Source organism: Lissotriton vulgaris, chromosome 1_1 (genome assembly GCF_964263255.1).
Source record: "Lissotriton vulgaris chromosome 1_1, aLisVul1.2, whole genome shotgun sequence".
Lineage (NCBI taxonomy): Eukaryota > Metazoa > Chordata > Amphibia > Caudata > Salamandridae > Lissotriton > Lissotriton vulgaris.
The window spans coordinates 1,114,099,092-1,114,125,345 of NC_141685.1; the positions used below are offsets into that span (position 1 = coordinate 1,114,099,092).

General features: G+C 46.5%; 1 protein-coding gene across 6 annotated transcripts in view; it reads right to left on the bottom strand.

Annotated features, from left to right (window-relative positions):
* The window catches only part of RFX1 (regulatory factor X1), a 646,755-nt gene that overhangs the window by 215,100 nt on the left and 405,401 nt on the right, over nucleotides 1-26,254 (bottom strand). For all 6 annotated transcript variants that reach the window (XM_086963646.1, XM_086963649.1, XM_086963652.1 and 3 more), the window contains one exon: nucleotides 15,384-15,535. In XM_086963646.1, coding sequence (XP_086819772.1) covers nucleotides 15,384-15,535 — 152 coding nt within the window. The remainder of the gene's footprint in view (nucleotides 1-15,383; nucleotides 15,536-26,254) is intronic.

A 26,254-nucleotide genomic window follows, 5' to 3' on the forward strand; every position in this document is an offset into this window, starting at 1 on the left:
ACTTGTACAAAACATAATCTCCTACATACAATTTGTAATAGAGAACATACACTGTAATAGTGTCATACAAGAACCCTTTATTTTCAGAAAGGAAAAACAGGTATTAGCAGGCAGTTGGCCCATAGGCTGCATAGATGAATTAACATTACAGTACAGTAAAAAATGGGCACCTTGCCTTTAAGGCTTCCAAGAACCTGGACCCCGTGCCTTTAAGACCTCCAGGAGCCCCTCTACTCCCATCATGGACCACAGGTGACAGTTAGGTCAGTTTTGTTTTCTGGCTCCTTCTGTGAGGATACTGGAGCTTGAGCTCGACAGTTTTTGATTATCTTTAGGCAGAAATTGGTCTTTTCTCTTACACTCTTGGACATTTTTGACTGCTGGTTGATTTTTCTTAATCTTTTCTGACAATTTACCATATCTTTTTCTGTCAGAATGCCAGCATTATTTCACCAATGTCCTTCATGTGGTAAAAAGATGGCAAAATCTGACCTGCACTCGGTGTGAATCGTTTGTCTGCCATCTTCACACAAGTCTGATACTTGCAATTATTGTCAGCAATTTTCAAAACTGACCCTTCGGTCGAGAGAGGATTAGGCTCCATGCCTTGCTGGAGAGAGGAGAAAGTCATCATAAAAGTGGGCTTGGGAGCGTCCAAGAGCCCTCCTCTCATCAGGAACACAGAAAACGGTGAAGATCTACCTCTTCAGAGTCCAGAAAGAGACCGACTCCTGACTGCTCGCCATCGGAGAAGCAGGCAAGACACTCTTCAGCGCCGAGGGACAGATCGACGTCGAGATGACGCCACTCTCCATCGCACAAAAGTAAGTCGACGTCAAGACATACTTCGGGCTCAAAGTATGCTGGTCCAGAGAGACCTGACAAGCACCCATTGACGTCGAAACATCCGTCGACGGCAAGGAACACTCCGCCGCCTTCTCGGAGGTCGGTGTTGAGGGGTTCGCCGGCGAAGACTTTGCAGAGAGCTTACCGACTGACGACGTCAAGATCTTCGTCGCAGTCGAGGCACTCACCGTCGTCCAACATACACATATATATGTATATTTCTATATGCTCCGGGATCCCGCACTTGGGCGGGGATTATTCAGTGCTTATTACTATTGATGAGTATCCCCTGGAAGAGAACATGAATCCTTCTATAGAGAAGACAACAAGACTATAAAGAGGTAAATTTCCATCAAACAAGGGTCTTTCTTCTTAATTATAGGAAGTAAGTGCTTCTTTGTTTGGTGGAGATGTCCTTATATTCCTCGGCATCAAGAACACATCACCAAAATCACCAGGAAATGTTCTGGGGGGGGGGCTGCTTGTTAAGCTGTCCATCATCCTGACAAAAAGCAGGAAGACCATTGCATACTACTAAGGTGGGAGGGGCCAAACAGCGAAGCTTCTAAGTGATTTGTACATTTTAATACTCATAGCAATTTAAAGGGAGAACCATGGATTCAGCTCTCACCAGGTAAGACAAGAAAAAGATCTACTTGTCACAGTCACTACAGATTGCACTCCAATAGGTCAACGATGCATTCACCTCCACAAAGCATTTCAATCCGTCTGTTAATATGGAACTGCTGCCATATTAGTGTGGGCTCGCTGAGAACGTCGCGCGGACGACGTCATAAATACAGGCCAGACCACAAGCCGGTAGACTGCTGCTTTCCCTCCTGAGGCTTGAGCCGGGAGGTTATGCTATTTTTAACTCGTCTAATTTTAAAAATTGTGACCTGCTGAATTTCCCTGTGTGTCCTTTCCCCCCCATCGCGCTGAAGGGCTAGACGCGATCTTGCCACTTGCTATTTTAAAAAAATCCAATTACCGCCACTTAGCTACGCCCATACTTTCTTTTGTGAGGAAAGGTGCTTGAGACCTGGAGATTCGCTCCGTTTTCCCAGCCAGAGCAGCCTACTTGCTCGGACTCTCTCGGTGGGTGTGGCCGATTAAAGGGCCGTCATCTGCAGGGACTGGGTGAACACAACAGCGGCCATATTAGTGTGGGCTCGCTGAGAACGTCGCGCGGACGACGTCATAAATACATACGTCCATGGCTCCGCGCAGCGGACGCGCATTGCGGGCGCGCCGATCGCGCGCCGGAGTCAAGCCAGAGTCCTGCCCGTCCGCGACCGGACGGGGCTCGGGGCAGGACTCCACAGATCCGGCTCCCCATCACCTCTGAAGCCACTTAACAATCAGAGTCCTCGCTATCATTACACTAAAGCCACCTGCTGAATCTTGGTAAGCCACTATCATCCTACTGTTTGCACGCTACAGAGCCGATATCTTTACCCGCACAATGCAATATATGCCATCAATTACTTCCCAATAGCAACTCCACCTCGAATAAAACGCTGAACCTGAACATGACATTACTTAACTGTAGGTCTATGCCTAAGCTGACTAATGGAGATCTGGACATCATGTTTCTAACTGAAACATGGTTAGATGAAGCCTCCGCCCCGGAAATCTTAGAGGCTATCCCGAGCAACTATTGCCTTCTGAGAATAGACCGTCATAAACAACGGGGGGGGAGGATTGGCAATGATTTTCAAAAATGAACTTGAGTGTACTTTAATCGAACAAAAAATCACGGATAGTGAGTGCGGAAGATTCACCATCAAATTAGATACCACCAATACAATCACGGGATTACTAATATACAGACCTCCTGGAGCAGCAATATCCTTCTGTAGCCAACTTATTGAACTGGCTACTCAGTTAGCCGTTAGACATAAAAATATTATCATACTTGGCGACCTTAACATCCATCTAGAGGATAGCCACTCCAAAGAAGCGCAACTCCTTCTGAATGCTTTTAATGCGATCGATCTCAAGCTTCTATCCATTTTGCCCACGCATCAACAAGGGCATCTATTAGATCCGATATTCACGAACTGGGAAGGCGTTAAAACTTCACCACCTGTTCCACTAATATGGTCTGACCATAGTATGGTGCCATTCAGAATAGCCAAAAACAGTATCACCAAGTTACATGCGAAAAAGCCTCCTTACAGACGCCGTAACTTTAAAAAGTGCACCCCTGAATTGCTGCTGCAGGAACTTACCGAACATCCCCTGGCAACAGGCGATTCCCTACAGGAGGTATGGGATAACTTTGAATCATGGCTAACTAAAGCGTTAGACAAGATTGCTCCTTGGACGACCAAGCCCCCAGCTCGACAAACTAAAAATGCCCCCTGGTTCTCTGAAAAATTGAAAAAGGCTAAAGCACAATGCAAATCCATTGAACGAATGTGGAGGAAAAACTACACACCAGAACTCAAAGAAAATTATAGAACCGAGCTGAAAAAATACCAAAAATTGGTACGATTAGAGAAGAGTCTCTATTATAAAAGCAGAATTGTGGAAGCTAAAAACCCTACCAAAGAATTATTCGGTATCTACAGAGAAATTACCATACCATCTCGCCTGGATACTAAAGATACCTACTCCACAGAGATATGCGACCAAATAGCCGACTTCTTTGTGGAGAAGGTAGAAAAAATTCATGCCACGTTTTCCAGCAGTACCAGGTCAGATAAAAATAAGGTAGAGACCCTAGATGCCTGCCCCCACAAACCCCAGTTTACCAATTTCAGGACCCCCAATAAACAGGAACTAATGAAAATTATAAACACTATTTGTTCAGGCTCCCCTATGGATGCCTGCCCACCGGAACAGTATAAAGCGGTCATGGAGAGCTTATTACTGGATCATATAAGCAACATGATCACAATTTCATTCCGGGAAGGCAATGTCCTGAGAAATTGGAAATCTGCCCAGGTAATACCACTAAAAAAGAAACCGAACATTCCAATCACTCAGCTTCAAAATCTGCGGCCAATTTCTCTTCTCCCTTTCTGTGCTAAGATCATAGAAAAGGTGGCCAATCTCCAACTCATGGAGTTTTTGGAGAAAGAATCACTCCTCCACCCTTCCCAATCAGGGTTTAGATCAGGCCACTCAACGGAATCAGCCGTTCTGTTTTCCACCGAACAGATTCGGAAATTGGTGGATGAGGGAGAGACAGCAGCGCTGGTCCTATTGGACCTAAGTGCAGCATTTGATACCGTGCTGCACTCTACGCTGCTGTCTCGGCTCTCAGACATGGGAGTAAAAGATTCTGCTCTCACCTGGTTCCAGTCATACCTCACTGACAGAACTTTCCAACTTCATTGCCCACCCTTTAAGTCATCACCTCGCAGTGTTAGCCATGGGGTTCCACAGGGCTCTAGTCTGAGCCCTACCTTATTTAACATCTACATGGAACCCCTGGCACACATTGCGGAGGAATTTGGGGTGGGCATTGTCAGCTATGCTGACGACACCCAGTTGGTGTTCAAAATAACGCCAGACAGTAGAGACTTAGCCTCCAACTTCTCTAACCGTATGCTAAGGATAGCGACATGGATGAACGCCAACTGCCTCAGTTTAAACGGAGATAAAACAGAGGTACTGATTGTAGGGAAGGATCCTTCTGTCTGGTCACATGCCTGGTGGCCTAGCGAGTTGGGAGAGCTACCTGTGCCTGTAGAGAAGGTGAAGAATCTCGGAGTCATGCTTGACGCCGATCTCTCAGGCAGAGCCCAGGTAAACAAAGTGACCAGCAAATGCTACAGCACCCTAAAAGTACTGCGTAAAGTACTAGACCTTCTTCCGACCGAAGCGAGAAAGACCATAGTCCATGCCCTAATATCCCCCCATTTGGACTGTGGTAATGCTCTCCTACTTGGTCTTAATCAAAAGAGTCTGCACCAGTTACAATGCATACAGAATTCTGCAGCGCGACTGGTGCTCGGTCTCCCTCGGAGAGCCTCGACAAAAAATGCGCTTGCCAAGCTTCATTGGCTCCCTGTTAAAGAGAGAATTATATTTAAAACTCTCTGCTACGCACACCGCATTGCCCAAAACAAAGGCCCTAGCTATCTAAGAGGCCTCATCACCATCCATAGGCCGATCAAAGATCTTAGATCAGCGGGCATGATGCTATTTACAATCCCCCGCATCAACAAAGCTAAAATGGGAGGAAAATCCTTCCGCTATTTAGCCACCAAGCTCTGGAATGCCTTGCCAATTCAGCTGCGGATGGAGCCATCTGAAACAAGGTTCAGAGCCAGACTTAAAACTCATCTATTTCCCAAAAATTAACTCCGTTCGCCCGACTCTTGGTCTTTCTTGATGGTTTGCATTTGCAGTCAGTGCGGGGACACACAGTTTTGTGCAGCCAGGCGCTTAATAAATGCTTATTATTATTATTATTATTATAAACACACTTGTTTTGCATTTGCCTAGACCAGGAGTTAGGATCATTTGTCCTTTACGGAAGTGGAGCTTCAACTAGGACACTTGCAAGTTTATATTTTGAAATGCTTCCGGTTGAAGTTTAATTTCAGTGAAATGAACATCAGGTTCAGAACAGGCCTGGGGACTCCATCCTCTGGGGCGTGCTCAAAGCTTAAGGAGGGTGGGGAGCCTTGCGGACCTTGGGCTGATTTTGGCCCGGGGAGCCCAGCCCCCGAGGCCAGGCTATGTCTACCTGGTTGCTGTGGCCCCTCTCAGGGCACCCACTGTTGTTTAATGGGGACCACGGGGAAGCCTGAAGGCCCCCGTGATCCCTGCCGGCTTTCTGCCTCCAGCCAGAGCTGGCATTACTCCTGCATGCAGGGAGCTGCTAAATATGCAGCTCCCTACGTGTGGGAGCAATCTTTAGTCTGTTTTCATGCCCGCATGGCAGCAGGCACACAATCAGATTAAAACGTTGCTTCCAGCAAGCGGGAGCAGTTTGCAGCTCCAGTTTGCTGGAAGCGGAGTTACTGCTTGCTTTCTCTTGGCAGGAGCTGTCACAGCCCCCGCCAAGCAAAAGCAAGCATCTATCTCCCGAGGGTGGGCACCTCAGGAGACAGCAGGAGCCAACCCTGTGGGTGGCGGGCTATATATTGCCCATGAGCTCTCCCTCCCACTTTCATATATTGCATAGGCCATGGAGAGGTGGTGTTCCCCAGGGCATATTAAAGCCCCAGGAGGGGGTCCGCAAGGACCCCTTCCAATATTATTGTAAAGTCCCAGGAAGATGATGGTCCCCGGGGAACATTTAGCTCAATGGAGGGGGGTCAGCGTGGCCACCCTCCCATATTTAAATGAAGTCCTGTTGAGGTTGTGCTCCCAGGGGCTAAAAAGAACCCTAGGAGAGGGGCCCCGTGCACCCCATCCTTCATTTACAAGATAAAATAAGCCCCAGGGACCTGCCTCACCCGGGGGCAAATCATCAAACAAGCGCAGGAGGCAGCACTTTATTTTTTGCTACAAATTCATGGATATACGTGATTACGCTGCCAATAATTTTTTTTAAATGCTTTTTTGCTATGGCAGGGTCGTTGGGCTACCCAAGCACTAGAGCTAGAGGGTGAAGGTCTTCCTACCCAGCCCTCTTTTCTTTATTTTTTCGTTTTTTTATTGGGACTTGCTAATACTTGCTGGTTGAAGTGTTGCCAGCCAGTACTTCCTGGTTGAAATGTTGCTAGACAATCAGATCTCTCTGCAACAGATCATGTCTGCAAAAGATTGTCATTATTCACGAAGGCTTTGCGACCTTAGGTATAGAAATTTGGGTTTCCTTTAATATCTTGAAAATTATTCAACAGATTTGGACCAAGAATTACCTTTCTGCCAAATTTGGTGTAATTCTGTACAGTGATACGGGCTGTTAGAGTGTCTAAAATCTCTGAAGGAATTAACATGGGAAACACACTTTTTGTGAAGATTCGTTAAACAACTTCAAATATATAGCCAAGTCAAAAAAAGCTTTTCCTGTGGAAACATGGTCCTAACTATAACTACCTACTGGCTGTTGGCTGTCTTTGACTTTGATTTTTATAAATTGATAATTTGACTGTTTTGTTAAGCCAGCAGGTCTGCTTGATTAACAAGCATTTGCAATGCAATAGGTCTTGCATTTGAGAGAGTTTGAGCTATTGGCATTGTAAATGAAAATGCCTTTTATTTATGTGTTTTGAAAACCTGAAAGCATTGCGTAACCAGATATTTTTTTTTTAAACAAATTTTTATTGACAGATTGCACACATGGCGCGGCACCCTAGTTCTCCGGAGATAACTGCAAGTCAGATACACAGCATCAAATGATTGGCAATCTATACATCATTTTGAGTCAAAGAATAGCAGCAAACTTAACAACTCTAAACGCCTAACCCCTCCAACCCCCCCCCTCTTCCCCCAACTCCCCCCACCCGGATCCCACCCATCCCGGTCGCACGATATCGACTCACATGTCCTATAGTCCACGCTTTGTTCTGATGATACATACACACCTCCCATCTCTGCCCCTTTATACCACTTCTAAATCAATCTCATGTTCCACCGGAGGCTCCAGCCACAGGCCCGATAGTCCGCCCATCGCCTCCATATCCTATAATGTTTTCTTGGGCAGCCTCGGGCTAGAAAGATTGGCAGTTCCAGCCCCATACAAAAGTCTAGCCCTTTCTTCCACACCAAAACGGAGGGAGCCCGGAGATCTTTCCATGCTTTGGCTACATCACGTTTGGCCAAGGTTAGACGTAGTAACAGTAATACCCTTTATATATGTTCCCCCCCACCCCCTCCAACACATGTAGTAAACCTAACTGTGGTGTGCGAGGGAGTTCCCACCCTAGGATCTCGGACATACAATCCCACACTCCATTTCAGAACCTAGCCAATGAACTACAATTCCATACCGTGTGGATCAACGTCCCCACCTCCTGGCCACACCGGAGACAGTCTGGGGATGCTATCAGACCTGCCCGCCACAACCTCTCCATCATAAAGTAGACCCTATGCAGATATTTGAATTGAATGAGCCGCAGGCGCATCGCTATGGCCGCACCTCTAGGGGCCGCCAGCGCCTCCCGCCAGTCTTCTTCCTCCAATGCCCCCACATCTTGTTCCCAAGACTCCTGAAGTTTCAGCAGTGTGGTGGAGCAATGTGTAACTAACGTCTGATATATGTGAGATATCTTTGTATCCCCCAGGTCACCCATAAATACCTTGGCCTCCAATGGACTAAATTCTGGGAAGGAGTCAAGACCCTCCAGGCTCGGTGTAATGGCATGACGGAATTGCAGATACTTAAAAAATTGGGACCTGGGCATGCCATATTCCTCGCGCATATCCTGGAAGGATTTAAGCGTCGTTCCCTACATCACATTTCCTAGCGTCGATATGCCAATATCATCCCAGCCCCTGAAACCCTGGAGAGACGCCAGTGCTGGCAGACGTCCATTATGCCACAAGGGGGTCTCCTCAGTCAACGTGCCCCACCATCCCATACAACGTAGAGCCTGCCTCCAGATCCGAAATACTACCTGGGTGGCCGGCGGCAGCCACCTCCGCAGCTGCACCGAGTACAAAACTGTATATAGTGTGTTAGAACCCATAAGATGCCGTTCCAAGGCGTATGCCGGGTCCCTCCTGTCCCCATACCACCATTCGTTCAGGACCAGGAGATGGGAGGCTTGGTAATAAGAAAGGATATCGGAGGTCGCCAAACCACCACAGTATGTCGACAGGAAACAAGTGCACAGCGCAAACCGCACCGCGCCTCCTGCCCAAAGAAACTGCCCCAGCGCCGAGTCAACTTGTCGAAACCACTGGGGGGAAATCGGGTATGGATGGTTCTGTAATTGATAGAGCAATCGAGGAAGGGCCACCATTTTAAAGATAGTCGACCTGCCATAAATAGTGAGGGGCATTCAGGACCACGTCTTCATCTCTGTCCGGACCCGATCCCAAACAGGCACCAGGTTTCGCTCCCAGGAGACCGTAGGAACCTCGGATATGAACACTCCCAAATACTTAATACCCCCTACCGCTACCTGTAGTGTGGATGCCCAGTTCCACACCCCAGAACGCTCCCTCAACACCCAAAGGGTCGACTTGCGAGGGTTCATATATAACCCGGAGGTTTCGCCAAATATCCGCATAATATCCAGTAAACGGGGTCCCGACCTGCTGAGATTTGTAAGGAAAAACAGGACATCGTCAGAGTATAACGCAATTCTATCCGATGGGCCAAGCTCCCATTCGAAACCACTCAGCTGCGCATCTATGCGCACCCATGCCGCCAGCGGCTCCATGGCAAGGGCGAACAGGTACGGCAAGAGGGGGCAGCCCGGCCTAGTGCCACGCCCAATGGAAATTTTAGAGGATATGGCCCCTGCCACCCGAACCGAGGCCGTCAAATCCGTGTATAGAAGTCGCAAATACGACAGGAAGTGGGGCCCTAAGTTAAGCCGAGGCAGAAGCGCAAACAGGTAGACCCAACTCAAGGAGTCAAAGGCCCTGCCCATATCTGCTAGGAGAAGTGCCGCTTGTAAATGTAAATGTAAATTGATACTTGTATAGCGCACTACTCACCCGCAAGGGTCTCAAGGCGCTTGTACGAATACCGCTGTGGAACCCATTCTGGCTTTCCCTGTGAGGCGTCCACTCCTGGGCACCCCCCCGGTATCTCGAACTGCCGCCACTGCCACATGGGCTCTGCAAATATTGTGTTGAGTCGCCCTGTGGGGCATGAACCCGACCTGATCCGGGTGGACCAGCCCCGCTATGAAGGGTAGGAGACGGTTAGCCAACGCCTTGGCCAAAATCTTAGCCTCCACGTTTAGGAGAGATATGGGCCGATATGACGCATGTTGATCCGGGGGCCTGCCCGGCTTGTGGAACACTACCCCCTCAGCGTGCCTCCAATACGCGAAGAGGCTACCTCGTTCCCTGGCCTCTTCCAATGCCGCTCTATAATGCGCACCTAGCTGCAGGTGGTATTTCTTGTAAAACTCACTCGGGAACCCATTGGGTCCTGGGGCCTTCCCGGTATTAAGCTCCCTCAGGGCTGCCCCCAACTCTTCCTCAGTCAACGGGAGCTCGAGGCGATCTCGCACCTCATCTGACACCGCTCACGGTTGTAAATCTGCAATAAATTTGTCTACCATGTCTGCTGGGAGGCACTCTTTCGGGGCATATTGGTCTGCGTAATATGCCGGAAGCTTTCAGCCAGCTCCCTCGGATCCGTGATCGGGCCTCCAGCCTCATCCAGGATCCCCGTCAGCGCCTGTACTTGGAACGTGCTTTGGCACAGCCGATGTAACATCATTCCCGATTTATCCCCCCACTGATATATCCTGCTGCGCGTCGCCAGCCAAACCTGACGCGCCTCAGCTAGTAGCAGGGACTCATAGGATTGCTGTGCCAAGAGGAGTTACCCCACCACCTGACTCTCTCCGTCTACACTACAGCGACGCTCCAGGGCCTCAATGTCTGCTGCTGCCTGTATTAAGTCTGCTTTACGCTGCCTGCGTGCCGCCGCACACCAAGCGATGTCCACTCCCTGAAGCGTGGGCTTCAGGGCCTCCCAGGTAACCACACATTTTGTACTTATAGTCCTTGCTTACGTGAAGCAAGACTGGTGGTAAAAGAGGTGCAACTACTGCCAGCCTTCCGTTTCTTAAGCACCGACTATCCCACTTAACTTTATTCAAGTGGGATAGTCGGTGCTTACACAGATCAGAGTTTCAGCACTTTCTGCCATTTTCAATCTGGAGTACATGCTGATTGTTTAATTGATGCAAATTGTCCCTCCATCAATATGAAGGAAATACTCTTACTTCTTTAGCAGGCTGGGATATTCATGTACATCACGTTTATTATGACTGGCCAGCCTGCTAAAGTACGAGGAGTGTCCAACAGCAGAAGAGTCTTCACAGGAAACCAGTCGGTTCTTGAAGACGAAGTCCCGATGAATCAAAGGATCCACTCTCAGGGGAGCCCTTAAGTAACACAGAAAGGGGGTAGGACTACTTCTGTGTTGACCAACCTATTAAGGGGTCAGGGACGCTACTCTGCGGACTGACCAGCCAGATGCTCCCAGGGGCCTCTGCCAATCCAAGATTCAAGATGTCAGAATCAAGTACCACCTGGAAGAGCTCTGAGCACCTCCCAGGGGAGGAGCCAGACAGGGGGTGGTCACTCCCCTCTCCTTTGTGTAGTTTCGCTCCAGAGCGGGAGCTTAGGGCTCCTGGACCAAGCCAAGCCCATTTATGCAGTGAGGGCACCAAATGTGCCCATCAAAGCAGTCTGGAGGCGCACAGAAGCACCTCCCCGCCTGCCTAGGACACCTATTTCTATGGAGGGGTGGCTACAGCTTTCCTGGAAATCCTTTGTTCTGCCTTCCCCTGCCCGAGTTAAGGTCACCAGTAGGAGGGCAGAACCGTGTCTGGGATTGGCAGCAGCACTGGCTTGCATGTAGAATCTGCACAGCTACCCAGGTACACTTTGGCGGTCCTCTAAGGAGCCCTTAGTACATGGGATAGTACAACTAGCACAGGAATTGGTGTAGTGGCATGATTTCAACATGTTTGATACCAAACATGACAGGGTTCGGTGATGCCGTTATGTAGTTGCACATCTCATCTTCCGTGGTTGTGACGGAAGCCACGGACGAAGGAGGAAGCACTGACGTGCTGGAGGTTGAATGGACCCCCATTACCCTTTGTCCAGACTTGGCTCATGAGGCATTGATTCCCATCTTCCTAAGCTTATTACATCAGAATTACTGATAGAGCTAGGGACACGTGTAAATATAAATTATTTTTACACATTGATAAACAGTATATAATCACTTTTCTTTGTACATATACCCCAGAATTTTTGTGGAAAAACATGAGTGAGTGACAGGGGCATCTGACCCTTGTCCTGACGAAGGGGAATAGCGCCCCGAAACATGTTGACCCGCACAGGAGAGTAAGCCCATTAACTTGCTTTATCTCTCCGAATCACTTTTTTAACAATACCAGCCAGTGTCTATTAAATAGTTTTTTCTACCACTAGGCCAGGTATTTTTTAACACCACCTACCTATATCTCACCACTGACCCTACTGACACTCACTCCCATTCACTCACATAGCACCCACAATATAAAGGTGCTCCAGCGTAGTCGCTTGTCGCAGCACTGCCCCGTCTCGCAGAGGGGCGGGAAGACCCCAATGATGAAGCATGACACCAAGGGCCCTTTTGGTGTGTGAGGGGTATTTTAACACAGAGTGTGTATTCCATGAACATCAGGATACATACCAACTCTACGTGAGGTGGACCTTTGTTGATTAATTATACCTCCTTGGTGTGCCCCACTGCAAATGGAATATGTAAAAAGAAAGACCCTGCAGGACGGTTTGGGGCACTGCTCTCTAGAACAGTGAATATTTCATGAGCAGCTGTGCAGCCTTTTTTGCTTTTTGGGGTCTCGCGGTACCACCCGGGACACCCACACTTTGACATAATGTTGGGGGCCACATTGGGATTCCCCAGGACCCACCGGCTCCCCATCCAGCACCCTTCCATGTTGGTATGTAGGCTGAGCCAGCTACACTTTTTTACATTTATTTCTTAATGTTGGGGACTCTGATCCCATTCGCATCACCAACAATTCTTGTTTTTGGTGGGGGCCGCAGGGGAAGGCCCAGAGCCCCTACTGCCAGCACCCATCCTGGGTGCCGGCAGGAGATGGTCATTTTTTGTAATAGTGGGTGCCTTAGTCTCACTCAGGGCTCCAAGAAAACTGGCTAACATGGGGGGCTGCGGGGGGAGGCCCACGACCTCAGCGGTCCCACCAGCTACCCAGCCAGCAGCCATCCTGGGTGCTAAGAGCCAACTTTACTTCTATGCTCCCTCTGGGTGGGAGGAACACTGTTTTACCTGCCTACCAGAGCGCCAGGAGATGGATTCCTAGAGCACTGTTTACCATCAGGATCCAGGAGATGGGGTCCTGTGGGCCATTAAGTAGTTCATGGAGGGGGTTCCACACCCCCCCTGCATAATTTTTTTAAAAGAGAATACAGCAGCCCCTGGGGCCCTGGCTCACATTGGTTGTCTTTTAATTGAAAAGGTGGTGGCCCGCCTCCCTTTTTTACATTTATTTTTACCATGGTATTATTGCAATACTGCTAAAAAATGGATTTTTGGCCCCAGTGAGGGTGGATGGTTCCTGTGGAACTCTCCACAAATTCTAAGGTGTCAGGGTATCCCTATTCTACATCCCCTGTCTGTTATTTTTCATTTTTTTTCTTCAGGACATGGGGACTGAGTCTGCGAGTCATAAAATGGCTGCCAAACATCTTTGTTGATGTGAGACAGCCAATCATATTTTATCTTTTGATCTGCTGGTCCTATGGTTTGCAGCGTCTCTAGATAGCTTTACATTCTGAACCTTAATTTCTCAAACACTACTAGGGGATTTACACCAAATCACAAAAGGCATGCTTTCTGGGTAAGGATGGAGCTTTCTTCCAAATGTGGTGTAATTCCATTTTGGCTTTAGCTGTGTCCAAAGTTCTTATGGGAAACTGCTTGGGAAAAACTGGTTTTGGGCCCGCCACTTTTTCTGGGCCCCTGAAACTTTCCAGGAGGAAGCTGAGGAGGATGAACCTTTTTTGGAAAGTTTCGTAAAGATTCATCAAATGGTGCCAAGGTTATTTGCAAATCAAAAAAACTATTTTCTCTGGAAACCTGGTCCTACTTAGAACTACAAAGTGGCAACTGTAAATATGCAGAATGCTCATAATAATCAATGGCTTCAGTCTGGCATACGTTGGAGGCATGACAAAACACAACTTTGGAAGTAGGTGAAAGATGCATTTTATATGGCATACAGCATGTTATTTCCAATAAAGTCAGGAGATGCCAAAAACGCAGTGCCAAATCCAGTGACACTGCAGATGACGAGTGCTGTGGAGAACATTTCTGGATGCAGTCTGGCATTTGGCAGAGGTTCAAGTAAGTTACTTGCAGGAGTTAATATCCTTTAGAAGCATATATGTTGAACTGGCAGCAGAAAGGTGGATCGCCTCCACCATAAGCTGGGGAAGAAGGAGTCCTCTTGAAGTTCTTGTGCTTCCTGAGTTTGGAAGAAAATTGGCCCCTCCTTTATTTAAAAAGCTTTGGAGAAACGCCCTGTTAATGAGATTGGATGCAGTCCCAATCTTGAGATACGGAGGGAGATCTAAATTTAGATTTATACCAACAAATGAGAGCTTCACTTTAGATTCTTTTTAGACTTCCTTGGGTCGCATTAAAGCACTTAAGTTGCATGATGCATCATCATGCAACCTCCTGGGCCACAAAGAAAATTAAGAATGTGGGTCCATTACTGATATTTGAAATCTGCATGAAGCACAAGCATGGATGCCGATCACATTTGAAGTGATATGGACATACAGCCCCTAAAAACAGGAATTTCTCAAGAACTCTGGAAAAACATCACTCTAAAAACTGTTGACACTCAGGGTCAGTTACAGGCACAGACATAAAGGAACATAGGCACCTGTGAACATCATAAGTGGAGTTCTGGCAGTCCTGATGATTAAGTTGATTAGCGACAACTGGCAACAGTGGGACGTTGTGGCAACTTAAAGTTGCCTGCATCCCAACTGCACCTTGATGCAAGTAAGCAGTCAGTAGAATACTCCATCAATTAGAAACTGTGTATTACCTAACAAGGCACAAGATTATTACTTAGAAGCAAGAATGTTCTCAATTACTAATTTTGTCTTTATCAGACAAACATACAGAAGACATGCATCATAAAGACAAAGGAGCTTTAAACAAATCTCAAATATCACACAGATCCAGGTTTCTCACACCCCACCAGCCCACATTTCATAACAATGTCTATCTTAAAAACTTGCACCTTGTTCTTTACACCTAGGAGTCCCACACCTCATACAGACCTCAAGTAAAACCAGGAGCCCTGCATATCTTACAGATCTTACATAGACCATCATTTGCACTTTGCCCCTTCACAATCCTGGTTTTCTGTGCAACCACTCCCTTTGCTCATACCAAAATCGGCCCTCTGCCGCTCTCAATTCCACTGGCCTCTAATCACGTCCGGTCTTCTGCACCACTCCTCCCAATCCATTCACGACAAGATGCATTCTCTACACCACCTCCCTACCTCAACACCAAGGTATGCATCTATACTACTCTTATCTCTAACATATGCAAATCTTAACCACCACATCACCATTCCCCCTAATCTGTGCCTACTGCACAAGCTATCTCAATACCACTCTTCCCTTTGCATCCTCCACCATCCTCTTCTTCCTCTGTACTATCCCTTCCTCTGCTCTTTGCTTCATGTGCAAACTTTACAATATATATCACACCAACCCCTGTCTATGGCACAAGACCGGCTTCTGTATTAACCCTCCTGATGAACAAGCTCTGAACTCACTTCCACAATCACACTATCTCCTGTAAATACCCTGTCTATCGCCCTCCCCCAAACCCCATTGTATAGTTGCCCTGACCCAGAATCACTTACTAGGGATGGGCCGCAGCACTTCCGGGATAAGGATCTCTACAAGGCCCTGGTAGAGTAGGTTGTCGCAGTCCTTTGTCCATTTCAGAACAGGTTCATACTTGGAGAGGATGATCAGGTAATCTCGGGGCAGTCGCTTCTCGGCCTCATCATGTCTAGACACAGGAGAAAGACAAAATGTGAGGAAATGGATATTAAAGAAAAACAGTCTTCATGGTGCTTCCTTCCTCACAACTGGTTGGGATAGGTCAGCCCCAGCTTCTAAATGTTTCTGTCACTTCAGATTTTGATGGAGGACTGTTGCATGACATTGACTCATCGTGCTCACACTCCACTCTCCACACGTTCAAGCGTTTTATATGCATTTTATCTCCCACATATGGTTGAAGCATGGTATGTGCTACATAGGCAAATATCTGGATGGGGGCAATGAAGGACGGAGAACAAGTACAATGTCTACATAAATCCCCTTGAAAGCAATTCTGTGAATTTTGTGTGTAACTGTGAATCTTGCTCTTTACCATTTGGATGGGGACATAAGTATGTATAGAGATACAAATATGGTAAGAGAGAGAGAGAGGCAGCAAAAGTCAGACCATGAAAGTAGGTTGCACAGAACATCTTGGGCAAAAAATACATCATCATGAAAAGATGCATCACAAGAGTAATGCTTACAGAAGTCATTCAGTTAGGTTGTCTGACACATCTCTCCAATTGATACACATGTTGGGATAATTGCTGATGATACATGAACTACAATTGAATGCCTCTTACTGTAGGCTTTCGAAATGCTCAACAATAATCCAAATGGCATTATCAGTCCTCATCGGTTTCATGCCTGGAGTGAGACTCTCTTCAATGAAGATAAGATTATCTGGCTTCCTAAAGATAGTATTTTGCCCACAGCAGGTAGTCTGCTATCTATATTCACAATATCTAGCAGTCAACCAGTAGTGACAGCAACATATTAGTGATCATATTTCTCCATGATGGGTGACTTCACAAGCCTATCTCACATGTGCCTATGTACAGGACACTGGAACACTACTCTTCAAAGAAAAATACTTCTCCCTCTTATTCTTTTTAAACAAATGCCTATATGGTGCATGTGTCCACTGATTTTAAAATAAGTTAATTTACTTAGCTTATACAAGCAGCCAGGTGACGAAAACAAGTTACTTACCTGTAACTGTAGTTCTCCAGTATTGGAAGCTTTCATAGATTTTCATGCCTGAATCAATCCCAGTCGTCGTGACGGGAGCCTCCGGTATATAAAAAAAGCAATGTTTAGCAGTATAGCAAACTGAAAGAGGCCTAGGCCCATTTCCCTTTTGCAACCCGTAACACTTGTTATGTAAAAAGGACCAAACTTTTCCCTAAACCAATCAGAGCTCCTCACCCTCTAGAACTTTCCTGAGAGAACCTCTTGCTCCTCAGATTTTCGCGCACTTGTGCATAAAACACTTTCCGTGCTGAATCCAAGGTGAGCCTCTCAGGGGAGGAGGGTGGGTCGCATGTGAATCTATGAAAGCTTCCAATACTGGAGAACTACAGTTACAGGTAAGTAACTTGTTTTCTTACTCCAGTATTGGAGCTTTCATAGATTCACATGCCTGATTCAGAATAGCGAAGGTGATATAACAAAGCACATTTGTTCTCTGTATTCCATTATCATGTAAGACACTATGAATAACATTATACACAGCGAGTAATACAAATGGGCCTTTTTAATCAAGAAAAAAGGAAGAAGGGATGTAAAGAGGGTTCACCGTTATTGGATGATATTTCTCAGCACTGCTTCTCCCACTGCCACATGTTTCTGCAGCCACTTCTAAGCAGTAGTGCCTAGTGAAGGTGTGCGTAGATGTCCAGGTTGCTGCCCTGCAGATGTCCTGGATCGGCACTCCGGCAAATAACGCAGTGGATGTGGACACTGCTCTCGTTCAGAGGTTTTCCAGCAGCTTGGTGACAGTAGACAATCGCACTGGAAATCCACCTAGCAATCCCACATTTTGATAAAGGGAAACCTTTTCTGGGTGCGCTGTAAGCGACGAAAAGCTGTGAAGACTTGCGAAAGCTCTTAGTCTCTTGCAAATAGAATTTGAGACTTCATTGTACATCCAGCGAATGCAAAACTCTTTCCGCCGCCATTACTGGTTGAGGAAAGAAGCGTTTTAAAACTAAACTAATGGTTCATTTAAATGAAAGTCAGTTGGTTCTTTAGGAATAAACTTTGGGTTAGTCCTAAGAATCACCCTGTCTTCTTTAAATTGCAAAAAATGGTTTTGAATCGTGAGAGCCTGTAGTTCTCCTACCCGTCTCGCTGACGTTAGAGCGATGAGAAGCGCCACCTTCCATGATAGAAATTTAATATCTGCTCTGTGTATAGGTCCGAAAGGCTGCTTCATCAATTGTGACAGTACTATGTTTAGACGTCAAAGTGGTGGTGGAGGCTTTATTGGAGGAAAAACTCTGAACAATCTCTTCATAAATTGTTTGATGATCCTTGTCGACCATAAGGATGGGCCCGAGGCAGACCTTCCGTAGCGGGATATTGCGGCTAAATGCACCTTAATAGAAGCGTGAGCCAATTCTGATTTGGCTAAAAGTAAGATGTATGGGATAACTTCATGAGGTGCTGCAGTTAGAGGATGAATTTTACTTCTCTGACACCAGAGACAAAACCTCTTCCACTTCATTCTGTAGGTTTTGTTGGTACTATCCGCTCTAGCTCTTGACACGAGATATTTAGCTGCTGAAACTCACAGTGCTCAGGAGAAAGGCCACTAAGCGCACGAATTTCGGGTCTGGGTGGAGCACTTGTCCCTGGGACATTGTCAGAAGTGATGGAATTGGTTGGAGACGAACTGGACGGACCTCCGACAGCAGCAGGTGTTCTGTGAACCAGTGTTGTCTGGGCCACCATGGGTCTATCAGGATCAGCCTGCACGGTTCTTTCTTGATCTTCACAAGCACTCGCGGTAGGAGAGGAATTGGAGGAAAAACGTAGGCAAATACACCGGACCATGCCATCGAAAACGCATTCCCCCAAGACCCCCTCTGGGGAAGCCAGCTTACGGAGAACCAGCATTTCTTGTTCTCCCTTGTGGCGAAGAGGTCTACTGTTGGTCTTTCCCATCTTCGAAAAATGCTGTTTAGGATCCCCTGGTCCAGTTCCCACTTGTGGCAGGACGACCTGAGCCTGATGAGAGTATCCGCCTTGATGTTTTGATACCCTGGGAGATGTTTCGCTGTCAAGGATATCCCTTGCTGTAGCGCCCATTCTCATATTCTCTGGGCTTCTTGAGAAAGGGAGAGAGATCTTGTTCCTTCTTGCTTGTTTAAGTACTGCATCGCAGACGTGTTGTCCGTTCTTATCAACACAGACGAGCCTCTTATCCTTGGCAGGAAAGCTTGTAATGCAAAGCGGATTGCCCTGAGCTCCAACAAGTTTATGTGTAATTGCTGCTCGTGCAACTTCCAACGACCGCTGACTTGAAGGTCTTGAAGAAATGCTCCCCATCCTTCTAGGGACGCATCTCTAGTCACTACCAAGGGAGCTGGTATCGTAAGAAATGAAAGACCTTGACAGATATTTTGTTCTTGTGTCCACCATGTCGCTGCTTGAACCATGACTGGTGTTACTTGGACTACGTCTTTGAAGGATCCCTCCGCTTGACGCCATTGTAGATCGAGCTGTTCTTGCAACTGGCGCATTCTTAACCTGCAGTGAGGCACGAGGGGAATGCAAGATGACATTATGCCCAGTAATGACTTGTACCTGCGTACTGAAAGACACTTTCTTTTTATAAAGTCTTGGAAGAGAGACACGATCTTCAGCTGTCTTTCTTTGGAGGGAAACGCCTTGTTTCTCTCCATATCCAGTATTGCTCCCAAAAAAGTGATTAGTTTCGTTGGTCGAAGGGATGATTTTTCCTCGTGTAGAGTCAAACCTAGTTTGGCAAACAAGTCTATGCAAGCCTTTGTTGACGCTCGGGCTAGTGCTTTTGATGGTGCCTTGACTAACCAGTCGTTGAGGTAAGGAAATATTTTATGTTTTTGTTTCCTTAAAACAGCCACCACTGGAGCCAGGCATTTTGTGAACACTCTTGGAGCTGACTTTAGGCCAAATGGCTATACCTTGAATTGGTAATGTTTTCCAGCTACCATGAACCGAATGTACTGCCTGTGTGAAGGATGAATGGGGACGTGAAAGTATGCATCCTGTAGATCTAAAGTGGTCATATGATCTCCTGGTTTCAATAGTAGAAGGATGTCCTGAAGAGAAACCATCCTGAAATACTGCTTTTTGAGATAGGTGCTTAGGGATCTGAGATCCAGAATAGGATGCCATTGGAGGATGTTTTTCTTGACCAGAAAAAATCGGGAGTAAAACCCCTTTCCTTTTTGGGAGTTCGCCACCGGTTCTATTGCTCCCTTTCGGAGCATTGTCCAAATCTCCTTCCGGATTTGATGCAAATGATTGACTTTCTGATGCATCTGTGGTGTACAAGGAGGCGTCTGTAGAAATTCTAGAGTGTGGCCAAATTGAATAATGTTGAGGAACCATTGGTCCGTAGTTTTTTCTTGCCAATTCTGAAAATAATGAGCAATCTTTCCACCCAGTGGAGCATGTGTTCTCAGTAGAGTCGGTGTAGCCGGAACTCGAAGGTTGTCATTGTCGTCGGGTGTTGTCTTTCCCCTGACGACCTCCTTTTCCTCTCGGAGTCGATTTTGTATAACCTCCTGATTGTCGCGGTCCACGCTTGTCGCGCAGAACCGCTGCTTCTCCCAGAGACCTAAATGCTGTAGTCGCTCTATCCTTAGCGCAATCAATGACTTCTGCCGAAGTCCTCTCACCCTCAAGAAGAATTTTCCTGGCCTCTTGTATCTCTGGTTTTGGTACACTGTCAATATATGTCGAAAGGTCGCACCACATTTGTCTGTCATATCTCCCCAGAATGGCCAGGGCATTTGCAGCTTTTACTAGTAGAGCCGACATTGAGGAAAATCTCTTTCCTGCGTTGTCCAGCCTCCTACCTTCCCTGTCTGGGGTGCCGTAATTGGAGCTGACTGATTTCTCGATTTCTGTTGCGCCGCCTGTATAATAACTGAGTCCGGTTTGGGATGACCCAAAAGGCACGCTGGAGCACCTTCAGACGCTTTATATTTTTTGTCCAGTCTGGCGAACACTGGAGTCACCGTAGCTGGCGTTTCCATAACCTTTAGGCCTTTCTCCCAAATATGACTTACAATAGGTAAGGACCGAACAGATCTTAGATAGGGTTCCTTAAAGTCATATAAGAAACATTCAGCTTTATTCCTCCACCTTGGTAAGTGCAAATCTTTTAGTGGCCCTTTCCATCAGGTTATGAAACCCACCAATGTCCTCTGGTGGAGATTCCACAGGTTTCAGTGTAGGAGACGAAGGTGACGGAATGAGATAATCGTCCCACTCTCTGCTAGGGTCCGTAATCTCTCCTTCTTCATGGTCATCATCGGTGGTATCTGGATCCTGCTGAGATCTTGGTGGTGGAGATTTAGGAAGAGGCTCCGGCAAGATCTCCCGCCTTCGCACTGGCGTACCCGGCACAGAGCGCGGTCTAGGCGTAACCTCGGGAATTTCTTTAGAGGCCTGAGGCACTGGATATCTTCTCCTATAATCTTCTAACATGACTTGTAGATCCTTAAATAAAGAAGACAGTACACTTGTCATCTCCTTGTGATGCTCCTGGTGGTATTGTTGCTGTTGTTGGGGATGATCTTAAAATCCTTCATACTCATCCTCCGAGTCTGCTTCCTGGTATTTCACCCTTAACTGCGATGGGCTACTAGCATATCCAAACGGACCACCTTCATCGTCGTCCTCTCCCACTAGAATGTGAGAAGGAACTAATGGAGACACTTTACTTGAAGATGTCATTTCTGGTGTGATTCCCCGTCGATGAGCCGTCGACGAGATCGGCGTAGCTGGTGTCGTCACCGATATCATCATCGTCGACGCTATCGTCGACGTAGTCACCGTCGTCGTCATCAAAGGTCCCGTGGTCGTTGCCGTCGTTGCGATCCCTTCGACGATGTGAATGTAGCCATGGTCGTCTTCGAAACCGTAGTCGTCGAAGGGCTCGTCGTCGACACCGTCATCGACGGTGGAAGGGTTGACAGCGATAAAGTCTTAGAACCAGCCTTTACCTCATGCTTCGTCGACGACTATGCCGTTTTCGTCGACGATGATGTCATTTTCCTCGTCGACGCTCCCGTCGACGGGGTAGATTTTTTCTCTTTCTCCTCAGAAGGTGTGGAGGATGGCTTTTTGATAGTAATCTTGACCATGGGAGGATATTTTCAAGGTTCTGAGGTAGTTTTCTTTACTTGTTTCACCTCTGAAGCAGGACCCTTCTTCTCCTTAGCTTTACCTGAAGGAGATTTTGAGGGACTGCGCCTTGAAGGCCATGGAGCGGTCTTTTTAGGGACCTTTTCAGGTCTCTCACCTGAGGTATGAGCCTGAGGAGATCTGTTCCTTTTTTGAGATCTCCTAGACAAAGATGACTCCTCCTCACTATCACTTAAGAGGATCTCCTTCCTGGCTTTAAACTTCTGAATCCAAAGTAGTAGTCTTCCCTCACGATCCCTCAAGGTTTTATTTGAGAAGGTACGTCATACCTTACAATCCTTCGCCTGATGGTCTGGATAGAGGCAGTATATGCAGTCTTTATGAGGGTCATCTGTAAGTCATTTTTTGAGCAGGTGGCACAAGCTCTAAATAATCCTTTTTTCTCCTTGTCAGCCATGGTAGAGGAAAAAGGAACTTCAAATAAGTAATTCTGGAAAAAGAGAGTACCTCAAATCCCAGTCAAAGTGAGTAGAATTGAAGAGTTTGAGCAGAGCTCAAAGGAGACTCCCTAGCACAACGTGCAGTAGAAAATCTGAGGACCAAGAGGTTCTCTCAGGAGGGTTCTAGAGGGTGAGGAGCTCTGATTGGTTCAGGGAAAAGTTTAGTCCTTTTTCCATAACAAGTGTTATGGGTTGCAAAAGAGAAATGGGCCTAGGCCTTTCAGTTTGCTATACTGCTAAGCATCGCTTTTTTTATATACCCAAGACTCACGTCTCGACGACGGGGAATGATTCAGGCATGTGAATCTATGAAAGCTCCAATACTGGAGAAAACTCTGTTTTTTAATTCTTTATTTTTATGTAGGAAATTTGAGAGCGACAGTAGTTTTAACAGACTGGAATGTGTTGTGGAGGAAATACAGTAAGGGTCACTGCTTTGCGAGTCTTTTTACCAGCATGCTAGGTAAATGTGGAGATTGGATGGTTGTTTATCTATTTAGAGAAAATATTCATGATAGAGAACTACAATTAAAGGAAGTAATTTTTCTTTTTCGATCAGAGGATTCTCTCTGATAGCCATATAGAGTACAACAGACTAGCCAGAACGGTTATGCACCCGTAGTCCTGGTTCAGTGTTCTAGGAATGTTCATTAAAGTCATGAATGCTTGAATAAATCCACACTACACGTGTAGACCTCACAATACTTGTCTGTATAGTTATTCTTCCATGTAAAATAACATCACAGAATGTCTCAATCCACGAGATCACACATTGCCACATAAGATGGAAGTCTATTGATGGTATAATATTTTCCTGAATTATCAAAGTAAATCATCTAATTGCATACACAGAACTACATTTTAGAATCTAACAAACAGAAAACCTTCCAAATCCTCTCTACATGAAGGTAAAAAAGAAAATAAGTTACTTACCAGTAGTTGCAGTTCTACAGTATTGGTATTTTTCATAGAGTCACATGCTTGAATCATTTCCCGTCGTTGAAGTGGTACCATAATAAAGCAGTATATATCACTATCATGGGCTATAATGGCAAGGAAATAGTCAGTTCAATAGCCTATTATGTCCTTTTTAAAAAAGGACCAAACTTGAACTGTGACCAATCTAGCGACAGCACTGTGAGAAGTTGGCCTGGTATATGATGTTCACTATTCTAGTGAACACCTTGCACCAGTCCTAACAACCCTTATGGTGATGGTTGTAAAGTCAACCTTATAGACCAGCTATCCTAGAAATAGTGTTGGACAGAACAGTCTTTGGCTAAAAGACTCTTGAGGGTGTGTAAAGCCAGCTGTTTTACCATATGTAACCCCTTGAATACCACTCCTCTGAACTCTTTATGAGGTCAGAGGCAAAAGCAAATAACAAGTTTGTGAGAAGTTGGCCTGATATATGATGCTCACTAGTTCTAGTGATCACCTTGTATCAGTCCAAACAACCCTTATGAATGAATGAATGAATGAAACTTTATTGTATAGTTATTTAAAACCATTACAAAAAATACAATTATGATAATAGCGAAGACACAGAAAATTTACACGAATGTGAGAGTAATAAAATTTAAAAATAAAGATAAAAGCAATGTCTTTCTGGGGTAAGGAATAGCAGTTCCAAGTTCAAGATTTTGCCAATGTTCCTTGCTTTTTCTCAAAATGTTCAATAAATTTGATTGACCTACAAATGAATTGCGGGTCTGTGGTGCATAATGTTTGTATAATCGCAGACCTGCAGGTACGTATTCCATACTGCTTGAACTTGGCTTTCAACCAATTCCGACGTTCCTGTATAAGAGCCGGGCAGATGCAAATCAGGTGGATAAAGTCTTGTCTTGCTGCACCACATAGCCCGCACCCTTCCATTTCTTGAGACTTCCACTTAGGATGCTCGGCATTAGTTGGCAGACTTCCCAACCTTATATTAAGGTATCTGCGTTTGATATAGGGCGAAAAGGCCAGGTCCAGGAAGTGCGCCGGCACTAATTTTTTGTATGATTGGATAGTCATGGTGATTGGTTGTAAGTCAACCTTATAGACCAGCTATCCTAATGGTAGCATGGAAAAAGCAGTCTTAGGCTAAACTCTTTTGGCATGTGAGGATTTTCAAAAGGATCGTCACCACAGGGCTACTAGCCAACTGGCCAGCAACCGGGACAACGCGTCGAGCAGAACACAAGCAGAAGGGCCCCACGCATATCTCGTAGAGTGTGGAGGGCTGGTCTTCGGTGCAGGTGGAGCTCGGTGTCGGGGTGTCTCAGTCCCCAGTGCACAACTTCGAGGATGCCTCAGGAGCTGCGCTGTTAGCAGGTTGCAGGCTTTAGAAGATGTCCGGTCCCACGTGTCTCGACGCCTTCCAGGGTGCTCAGCTGTGCTGGAGTCGTGCAGCGGGGTCAAGGAGGTCTGGGAGTCTGGATCTTGTCGTGCTCTGTGCTCGGGTTCCGGCGGGAACGGGGACAAAGCAAGCGGTCGAGTTGCTGGATAGTGCCTGGTCGCCCAGGGTGGTCACTCCTTGGCCACAAGGGAGATTTCTTCAGTCTTCAGCTCAGGTGAATGTCGAAGGGTCCAGAGTTTTGTTTCAGTTCGATTCCAGGATTAATCTCAAGTCTCCTGGGTCAGCTCCTACCTTTATACAACTAAAGTGGGCTGGTTTCCTCACTAGGTCCCTCCTATGCGTGGGACCAGGAAAGGGGGTGGTTACACCCCCTTTCCTTTGTCCAGTTTCGCGCCAGAGCTGGGGCTCGAGTGCCCCAGCAACCGGTTTGAACTGGGGTATGCATGAAGCACCTAGTGTGCCTCAGGCAGTGTCTCAATCTATTCAGCCCTCCCTGTCCCAATACACAAAGTCCTTTCTGGGGTGGTGCTCACACCTCTCCAGGCAGGAAACCTATTGTCCAAACCTCCGTGACTGGAAGGACTCCCAGCAGCAGGAGGTCAGACTTGTGTCTGTGGAAGCAGCATCCATTTTGTGATGCTGGGGCTCTGGTTAACTTTAACCAGGATCGTTGGACTTAACATGTCTTCTCCCTCTAGAAGGGTGGAATGCTACCCCCGACGCTAGAATTGGCGAGGGGGTAGTATTCCAAAGCGTATGACACCTTACACGACATGTTTGGATAAAGCCAAACCAAAGTTAGCATCTAACTGCGAGGATTATAATGTACTTAAGAGTATATGGTATGGCGATATCATAGAACAGCGATAAGGACATTCTTCCGAATGCTGCAGACAGGCACAGCTCATGCTAGAGCACCATCTCACACATAACCAAGCACTCTGCCTCCAGGATTGTTAAGGTCTGCCATAGGAGTGACTTATAGTTTACTATGTGTCTATATGTAGTAGGTATAGAAACACTACACCTAAGCAAGGGGTGATTACACGACCTTGCCCCAGCTGAGTGATCAGTCAGTTGTGTCTAGTTGAGTGGCCAGCCAGGGGTGGCACAATACATGCTGCAGCCCCTGGTAGGCCTTGGTTGCACCTATGCCCTGATTACCTAGGGTATACTTAGTACAGGGGCTGACAAGGTGAACCAATTTCCAATTGTGGTTTTACCTAGGGTACATGTTAAATTTAGAGAGAGTGCATCTGCGCTGTGGGTCTGATTAGCATGCCCACAGCCACATCTAAGTCGAAAACCAGTAAAGCAAAAGCAAAAAGTGGGGGTGAGGGGGTGACCATAGGAAGCAGACTCTACTCTCCTACAAGCACCCTCTACAACATTCCTATCAGAGGCTGAGTCCCGAAGACTTTCAAGCACAAGTAGGAATAAATAATCCAGAGCTATAAGGGGAACCTCTACGGTGAGGAGGGTGAGTCGCATATGAATCTATGAAAGATACAAACACTAGAGAACTGCAGTTACAGGTAAGTATCTTATTTTCTTCTTCAATATTGGATCTTTCATGGAGTCATGCTTGAATCAGAATAGCAAGCAGTTACTGTATTTGTATACCTCATAGCATTAGCGTAACTAGTGGATGGTGAATAGAAAATATGCAATTTAATATTAGTACAAAGAAAAA